Source organism: Mauremys mutica, chromosome 1 (assembly GCF_020497125.1).
Source record: "Mauremys mutica isolate MM-2020 ecotype Southern chromosome 1, ASM2049712v1, whole genome shotgun sequence".
Classification (NCBI taxonomy): domain Eukaryota; kingdom Metazoa; phylum Chordata; order Testudines; family Geoemydidae; genus Mauremys; species Mauremys mutica.
Window position 1 is genome coordinate 148,233,158 of NC_059072.1, and position 9,892 is coordinate 148,243,049.

The 9,892-nt window shown below is 46.1% G+C and overlaps 1 protein-coding gene across 1 annotated transcript in view; it reads right to left on the reverse strand.

Moving 5' to 3' along the window:
- Window positions 1–8,783: 8,783 nt before the first annotated feature.
- The window catches only part of LOC123356251 (zinc finger protein 850-like), a 72,095-nt gene continuing 70,986 nt past the window's right edge, over window positions 8,784–9,892 (reverse strand). Inside the window, exon 5 of the mRNA XM_044999317.1 lies at window positions 8,784–9,255. Within this exon, the coding sequence (XP_044855252.1) occupies window positions 8,973–9,255 (283 nt within the window). The 3' untranslated portion in view covers window positions 8,784–8,972. The remainder of the gene's footprint in view (window positions 9,256–9,892) is intronic.

The window sequence follows — 9,892 nt, forward strand, 5'->3', positions numbered from 1 at the left end:
CCATTCCACTTAATGGTCCAAGACAACATCTTCAGATTCCAAAGTACAGACATTCCCCATTTCTCTCAAGACTTGCAGACTTTTTGCTGTCTGGCTCTGAGCACGGAAAGCCACAGCTTCTAACATGCGCTTCTCCTACAAGCTGCTCTGATCATATACTGATTAGTGTCTGTGTTTCAGTCTCAGCAACTTCAGCTGAACTCTGAGTCATGGTAACCTTTCCATCAGCTCCAGACTTACCATTTAACACTTTCCAAGACGTAGCTGCAAGGAAGGCTCTCTGTGTCTTGAACAAGGATTGTGCAGTGAGGTCTTTTCTTTTCATGAGAAGAGATACAAAAAAAGGAGCCTGACATAAAAGCCAGCAAAGAGTCCTGTGGTACCTTATAGACTAACAGACGTTTTGGAGCATGAGCTTTCGTGGGTGAATACCCACTTCGTCGGATGCAGCAAGGAAGAACTGGAAGGCCAAGCCAGGATCTCCTGGTTAGTAGGAAGGCTCTTCAGCCAGCTCTGCCCAAAGATCACTATCTAAAGGCCACTTCCCACAGAGACCAATTATGGCTACAGACCCTTCCTGAAATTAGAGCAGGATATTTTAAAGTTTTATCTCACAGTAAAATAACACAATTCAAACATGTCATCACAGAGACATGGAACAGGTCCTCAAGGAATCAATTCTGAACCACTTAAAGGAGGGGAAAGTGATCAGGAACAGTCAGCATGGATTCACCAAGGACAAGTCATGCCTGACTAACCTAATTGCCTTCTATGATGAGATAACCGGCTCTGTGGATGAGGGGAAAGCAGTGGATGTGCTATTTCTGGACTTTAGCAAAGCCTTTGATACAGTCTCCCACAGTATTCTTGCCAGCAAGTTAAAGAAGTCTGGGCTGGATGAATGGACGGTAAGGTGGATAGAAAACTGGCTAGATGGTCAGGCTCAACGGGTAGTGATTAATGGTTCCATGTCTAGTTGACAGCCGGTATCAAGTGGAGTGCCCCAAGGGTCGGTGCTGGGGCCGGTTTTGTTCAATATCTTCATTAACGATCTGGAGGATGGTGTGGACTGCATCCTTAGCAAGTTTGCAGATGACACTAAACTGGGAGGAGTGGTTGATACGCTGGAGGGTAGGGATAGGATACAGAGGGACCTAGACAAATTAGAGGATTGGGCCAAAAGAAACACGATGAGGTTCAACAAGGACAAGTGCAGAGTCCTGCACTTAGGACGGAAGAATCCCATGCACTGCTACAGACTAGGGACCGAATGGCTGTGCAGCAGTTCTGCAGAAAAGGATCTAGGGGTTACGGTGGACGAAAAGCTGAATATGAGTCAACAGTATGCCCTTGTTGCCAAGAAGGCTAATGGCATTTTGGGTTGTATAAGTAGGGGCATTTCCAGCAGATCGAGGGATGTGATCATTCCCCTCTGTTCAGCACTGGTGAGGCCTCATTTGGAGTACTGTGTCCAGTTTTGGGCCCCACACTACAAGAAGGATGTGGATAAATTGGAGAGAGTCCAGCGGAGGGCAACAAAAATGATTAGGGGGCTGGAGCACTAGTTTCTTTCTTCTGGTCTATGCAAGCCGTACAATGATTTGCAACTGTCACCAATTCTGAAAGGGGTTTAGTTTGCCAGCCAATACAAATAGTTCTTAATGGTTGCTGAACTTTTGGCAAGAGTCCCTGAACAAAAGCAGCTCCTACCGCTTCCCTGGCATTATCAGCTGGATCAGTAATTCCTGAATGCTATTCAAAGACCTTAGTCAGTCGATCAAGATAATCAGCAGGGGATTCCCCCTTATTTTGTTTACAATTTGCAATCTTGGTCCAATCTGTTTTCTTAGGACAAACTTCTGAAATAGAGGTCAAGAGACGATTCCTAGCCTCTGCCAAAGCATCCCCAATTCCAGGGTCGGTATCAGGCCAAGCTGCCTGTCTATTCAGCCGTTGCTGAACTTCAGCTGGCAGTACAGCTCGTAAAAGTTGATTAATATCTGCCCAAGATGGATTATAGCACTGAATCACTGTCTGGAGCTCTTCTCTAAACTTTACTGGCTCCTCCCTGATTTTAGGAAATTCTTTCACCAAGTTTCTAAGATCTCCAGGTGTCCAAGGGGCATGTACCTTAATTAACCCCCCTACCACTCCAGCTCCAGGCAAGTCTCTTAAAGGAGCCTGGAGTGCCTGTGTCGTGCTTCTAAGAAAGTAGCCGGCATGGTTATCAGCAGAAGCAGGGTTAACCGGACTACTGGTGTCAGTCAGTAGGGAAGAAGATAATTCTTCCGAAGAAGGAGAATGAACAACTTGTGCAGTTGATATTTGCGGCGGCGAGACAACCACTGCCTGCACAGCCCGAGAAGGGGGGGCCGTGGGGGGAACAGGCTGTGGCTGTGGAATGCTGCTAAAAAAATCCACTATATCTTCTGTAGTCTCCTCCTCACTTTCAGGTTTAACTAATTGAGGATAAAGAGAAGCAGAGGGCTGCACTGAAGCAGGAAGACATTTGGATGTCTGACATTTAAGTTTTAAATCCTGTACTTCAGTTTTTAATTTCTCCTGGGAGTCCTTCAGACTCCGCACCCGAGACTCATGGAGTCTCTTTGTTGCTTCCTCCCACCAAGACAGAAACTGCTCGCACTGTGCAGCAGAGGCGTGTGATTTAAGGGTTTCTCTGAGGTATGTAAGTTTATCTAACTCAAAAGTACCTTCTAATGGGCATTGTTTAAATGAATTTTCACGCGTGTACAGATTCCAATCATTTAAATACCTGCAGGTTTTAGGACCATAATGTACGTACATGTAATATGCTGGGGTACCCTTAGGGGGTAAAGTGGAAAGTTTAGACTGTTCCCCCCCCATTTTCCAGTCATACCAACTGAGGGGGTCCCTGTCCGCGCTAGCGGACCAGAATCTAAGAATCCCTCCCTACAGGGCACTCACGTACAGGAGAGACTCACAAGAAAGACTACGACCCTCTTACACCCCCTTTCAGCAAAGAGCGTCGGCTAGTCTCTGGGAGATAAAGCCGCGTACTCTAATTGCTTCCAGGGAGACGATCAGATTGTCAGTAGCCCACACAGAAGGGAAAGGGAGGGAAGATGGGTTCACACACTCCTAGACCCAGGCAGCTTCCTCGCCGGACTATGCCAAGCTGAGTCAGCCCACCGTGGGTCGGATCTCCTAAAGATCCACTAGTTACTGGGCTTGCGTTAGACTACTCCTGATCATTAGCAATCGCTTCACAGGGCAATCTGGGCGTCTTCCAGTAACGAACACTCACACAGGTATACACACACACACACACCAAGGCCTCTTTTCCTCTATTTAACCCTTTTTTAACCTTTTTAATTTTTTTTTTTTTTTTTTTTTTTAACCAAGATGCATCGTTACCTGGTCCGGACCAATACTATGAGGCGGTATGACAACCCCTCTTGAGGCGGTAAAAACCCCTCAGCACCGGTGCATTCTAATGCATTACCTTATGCATTACCTGTTGGCCAACTCAGCAGTTCCCAGTACTGCTATAAACTAACCTTATTGGGGCCTCTCCCCAATACCACTCTGCATTTGATCCTGCTGCACAGTCAATAAGTTCAGATGGCGTGAGCCCAGCAGAAACAGACGTCCCCCACAGACAGTCCTCCTCCGATACCCCAATAGAGATTTCAAAAGGTCTCTTACCTCTATTGTGGCGCCATGGGGTTCGAAGGGGAACGATCCGTAGCAGCCGTCTGTGTGTCCGTGGGCGTTGCCATCCCGGACGAGCCCCCAAATTGTCGAAGAAAAACTCAGTTCTCGCTTTTTGTTTGGGTGCAGCAAAAACAAATACTTTATTATAATACTCTAGTGAACACAAGAGGGAGAGAGTGTCAGGAACTGGGTTGCCCCTTGTCCTGGACGGATCTCTCTCAATTAGTAAACAATCATAACAATTTTTATACCTTCTTAACAGACAGTGGCTAGCAAACCTGGAGACAGTAAAAGTAAACATTTGCATTTGTTTATACATAAGCCTATTCGTTATCTTATTTGTCTGCAATACTAGAACAGAAAACAAGACTGCAATTCACAAGGTCGTAACGACTCTTCACACAATTCTCTTTGTACCAGATATCTTACAGAATACAGGTCACATCTTAACTTCTGCTAATTAGCTAACATACATTAAGATCCCTTCAAACCTTTATTAATTAATTCTTGGCCTCCACATCAGTGTAGAGGTTTTGTTCAGAGGGGAGGCAGGAAATGAAAGAAATGGGAAGGGATCCTGCCAGCATAGGAGGTGGACAGTGTTGGGAGGGGATCGCAGATCTAGGGGTGGGGGGCAGAGGTCTGAGGGGAGATCAGGGAAGGATCCCAGCATTGTGGGTGCTGGAGACACAATGGGAAAAAAGACTTTCTGAATTGTCAAGGCAGGTAATGAACAATCTACAGTATCATCATTCACCACAAACACACACTTATGCTCCATCCAGAAGGGAAATGGGCAGGAACTCTTGCTGTTCAGCCAGGGACACATGTACAGAGCTGCACAGCAGTGAGTGTGCTGGGGAAACTGGTCTGAGCAAAGAATTGGAAATGACCCTTCAGTGAGAACAGAACCAGAGTGTAGAAAAGCCCCTGTGTTAAGTGGTTGTGGCTGAGAGTTTAGGGAGCTGGGCTGACACCATAGGGGTTTTTCTGTGGAGGTTTGATTTTTGCCAGCTAGACAAGGCTGGTGTGTGGTGTCTCCATGGCTGCACTTCCAGTGTCTGATCGCCCACAGTGCCCCAGGGAGCCAAGTCTAGACGTATTCAGAGGCTAAGGACAAGTCAACATCTCAAACATTGAGTCTATGCTGCTGCAGCTCAGTAATGGAGATGCTCTATGCCAGGGTTTCTCAAACTTCCTTTCACTGCAACCCCCTTCTGCCAAAAAAACTTACTACATAGCCCTGGAAAGAGGGACCAAGCACCAAGCCCCTCCACACTGGGTGGAGGGAGGAGCCAAAGCCTGAGCTCTGCCCCAGTGGGGGAGGGCAAAACCAAAGCTTGAGGGATTCAACCCTGAGTGGTGGGGCTCAGACTTTTGGCTTCAGCCCCAGGCCCCAAGAAGTCTAACACCAGCCCTAGAGACCCCATTAAAACAGGGTCATGACCCACTTTGGGGTCCTGCCCCACAGTTTGAGAACCACTGCTCTGTGCTATGGGTGTAGTTAAATCCACTTCCCCACGAGGTGGCAGCTATGTCAGTGGGAGAAGCTATATCAGTGGGTGTGCAAGCTGTGGTGTTTACCACAGCTAAGAAGTTTAATCAAACCCCATTTTTAAAACAACCTGTGCTCTGGGAATGTCAAAAGAGCTCGATGAAGCAGGGTCTGTCCTTCAAAGGTAAAAATTGGAGATATACCAATCTCCTAGAACTGGAAGGGATCTTGAAAAGTCATTGAGTTCAGCCCCCTACCTTCACTAGCAGGACTACTTTTTGCCCCAGACCTTTAAGTGGCCTCCTCAAGAAGTGAACTCACAACCCTGTGTTTAGCAGGCCAATGCTCAACCCACTGAGCTATCCCTCCCACCTAAGTCCTGTATATCATGGTTCCATGCTCCTGTTGTCATGGAGGTATAGCTCAGTGGTGGATTTGCTAACTGCAGATCAAGTGGTCCTTGGCATAGAAAAACCTCAGACAAGAGACACAGGGAAGTTTTGCTGTTCATCGATCTGTGCAAATGAAATTGTGTCTGTGTGAAATTGAGGAGGGAAATGAAACGTCCACATGATGGCCCAGTGTCTTAAGGAATGTGGGCAATGGACTCTGACTGAGAAATTATTTAACAGGAATTTGTATCAATGTATTGCCCTCATTAAAAGCTGTAAGGCAGCCACTGTTGTTAGTACTTGAACCTGCGTGGAGACACCGGAGTGGGTGTTAAGTCCACTACCTTACCCAGGGATAGTCGATTATTTTACCAAGATCCAAATTTCTTGGTCAAGGTCTAGTCAATGTCTAGATTCCAGAGAAAATAATACACTGATGATAAGGATATAGAAATATTTTGCAGTCACTATGGGCATAACTATGATGATTGTTTTGTGTTTCACTCTTTATATCTGACACCACCACTGCCTTTCCCTTTAGTCTTGTAGTTTACCAAAGGTAAAACTAAACATCTCTTCAGATACAAGGGCGTGTTTATGTTCATTCCTCCTAGCTACACAGGGGTTTGATGTAGCTGCTTTCAATCCTCCAGCTCTGCCAGGATAAGTAGCATTTCAGGCTGTTACTGAACTGAAGTAGGGAGATGATTTTTTGACAGGTTACGCCTCCTCTTAAAGGTGTTTGTCTGGCTGGCAGCCCTAGTTCCCAGGTCTCTCCTGAGGGAAGAAAGTTTCTGTGCAAAATACTAAAACTTTTAACAGAGAGGAGGGAAAGGCAATGGCCATGTGATGGGGCCAGTTTGTACCACAACATGGTTCTTTTATGTAGGATGACTCTGAACACTGACTGATCTCCACTCCCTTGGATTTGATGAGATGTTTAGTTTTCCACTAGAGAACCTGTAAGGCTGAAGCAATTTTATGGATGGTGACACTACAATTGAAGGGTAATTTCATGTTATAGAAGTTGTTAAAAACACTTAGCTTAAACTGGAACTGCCTGTTATTAAAGGCTGGTTTCCCCATGTCAGTTCCATAAGCTCTGCTAGAAACACCCTGGGTTTTCTCCTGCCTCGGTGGGAACTAGAGGGAATAGTCCCCTGCTGCCCTTGGCTCCAGGCTGGTTTTTCTGGGGAGGGGTGTGTGGAATTGATTTGTTTGCTGTTGAGAAGGGAGCCAGGCCAGTTCTCAGTGAACGAGAACTCCCAGCATCTTCCCAGCCCAACCCAGGCTGCTGAGCCTGAATGAAAGACCCCCTATGTTTATTTACCAGCTTAGTTAACAGTAAGCTGCTACCACCAAGTGTATTCCAAATCTTAGGGGAGAGCCACTTGGAACTCTGTCTTTCCCCAAATATCTCCCAAGTCCCTAACCCCTCCTTTCCTCGGCAGACTTGAGACACATTTGGGGACAATGTATACCTTCAAGTCAGCGGCACTGCTATGGGTACTCGCATGGCCCCACAGTATGCTAACATTTTTATGGCTGACTTAGAACAACGCTTCCTCAGCTCTTGTCCCGTAATGCCCCATCTCTACTTACGCTGCACTGATGACAGCTTCATCATCTGGACCCATGGAAAAGAAGCCCTTGAGGAATTCCACCATGATTTCAACAATTTCCATCCCACCATCAACCTCAGCCTGGACCAATCCACACAAGAGCAGAACCGGATTTACCATAACGCCAGTGGCACCATAGCGCCGGGCTCAAGCTCAGAAGGAGGCCCGTAACACTCGCTTCCTCCCCTCTGCGGAAATGGAGCCTCGGAGCAGCCTGGATCCAGCATGGGAGCTGAGACCTCACAGGGCCCTGGGAGCTATAGTTCCTTGGCCAGCTCCCTGCCTAGAGAGCCAGCCCTGGAGCGGGGAAAGAACTACATTTCCCAGCATTCCCTTGGCTGCTATCAACAGGAAAGGGAGGGGGGAAGCTAAGAGACTCTATGCGCTGCAGCTTGCTGTGGATGGGGAACTGGCTGCTAGAAGGGGGTGGCACTGTGAATGGGGAACAAGTGTTCCCAAGGAGTAGAAAGCTTTGCCCCAGATAGCACCCTCAGAAGACTTCCCCAGACTTACAGGCTCAGTGGGTAAAAAGTTATACAACTTGTCTCCTTGAGTAGTTTTCTTTTTAATAGAAATTAACTTTGAAGCTAAGCAAAATAAGTTCTATTTGAAATACAAACATTTTAAATCTACACTGGGCCAATATTCTCTTATACACTCTTTCTCATGCACATTCTCCCATCCCAGCTTTTGGAGGGAGGTTTTCTACCAGAACTCCTTACCCTACACATAGGGTAAATTAAATCAAATTAACTTTTTAAGATTAGCCATCATTTCCTGTATGACTAGCAAAACAAAAAACAGGACAACTTTCCGTTTTCCAAAATAATTCAGTTAATTAAACAATAAGTCTTACTCTTTAACCAATAACTTCACCTATAATTTCATTTTCATTGGTAACAACAACATATTCAAATATCACAAATTCTTCTTGTATATGTTAGTTTTATTGTAATCCCCATTGCCAACAACTGATCCTTAGCTCAAGTTGTGTTTGTCCCAACTTGGTTCCCAACCACTTCTGTGAGTTCATCTCTCTCTGGCTCTTTTGCCATGTGTGTTGGTGGAAGGGGTCTCCTATATGGGAATGTTTGCATCATGAGGAAAAATACCTCTCTTTTCACACTTTTAAATCTTTCAAAGTAGGAGGAGGTAGAGGAGAAGTGATGTAAACAAATAAAACAAGAGAAAACTAAGGTCTGGTCTACACTAAAGACATTTATCGGTATAACAATGTTGCTCAAGGGTGTGAAAAATACACACTCGTGAGCAATGTAGTTACATAGCCCTACTCCCCTGTGAAATAACACTACATCAGCAGGAGAGCTTTGCCTGCCAACATAGCCACCGCCGCTTGTGGGGGCTGGACTAATAAAGTTCTTGGGGAGAGATTTTTCCCATTGGCGGAGAGCATCTGTAATAGCAGTGCTATAGCTGTGCCAACATCAGCTTTATTGTGTAGACGCAGCATCAGACACAAAACCTTAGAATCAGGACTCAACATGCGAGTATCCAGAAGTCTGAAATTGGAGCTTGACACATTTGTTGCCTCATTGGTTGCCATCATTTCTACAGCCTGAAAGTCCTTGTTACCCAATCAGGCAGCCAGTTTGGGATCCACGAGGAAGGAATGTCCTATGAAGCACTCTCACTTTGGATCCAAACAGTGAAGGATAATTGTTCTCAATCTAACCCTGGCATCCACTGGAATGGTAATGAGACACACTGAACTAGGAAGTGAAGTTGTACAAACAATTTCTTTGGGCCCTAAGAGGAGGTTTTCCCACACTCACTGCATTCATAGGGCCTCTCCCCTGTGTGGACTGTCTGATGGTAAAAAAGGTCTGATCTTCGAGTGAAGGTTTTCCCGCACTCACTACATTCGTAGGACCTCTCCCCTCTGTGGATTCTCTGATGCCTAATAAGGTGGGAGCTGCGATTGAAGGTTTTCTCACACTCACTGCATTCATAGAGTCTCACACTGGTGTGGATTTTCTGATGTTCAGAAAGGGCTGATCTTCGAGTGAAGTTTTTCCCACACTCACTGCATGTATTTTCCCCTCTTTCCCATGAGGATTTCCTGCTGTGTTGCGGTTTCCTTGATGCTCTTCTGAGTTCCCCAACAGGAAATAAATTTACCCATTTTCTCTCCTGGCTGGTTTCCCTGCTCTCTTTCTGGTCTGTGCTGAGTCTTGCATGATTTCCCCTGCTCATGACTCTTCGACACATTTCTTTTCGATCTTTGCGATAATGCTCTGTGTTTTTCCACTTGCTCAACATTTTCCTGCTGAGAATTCTGCTCCTCTTTCTCACATACCATTGCATCACCTGTTGTGATAAAGACAGAAACCTCAGACAGGGATGGAAAAGGAAAGACCAAACCAAACCAAGTGCTGGAGGGAGGTCAAATAAAAATCAAGAACTGTACTCCCTCAAACTCTTCCCCCAAATAGGAGAGGAGGGGATCAATTCAGCCTCCACATCCCATCCAAATTCGCAAGGGGAAGGGAGGAAGCTACTGCCTGGTGTCTGCTAGGATCTACAGGAAGCCATGAGCTATATTTACCCTGAGGATACGACCCCTGCTAGGGACAATAATGAACCGACAGACCTCCCAAGGACTTGTAGGGTGTCCCAGATGTTTCCTTCAGGCACTTGCAGATTCTGAGTTGGTTTAATGTTTCCTC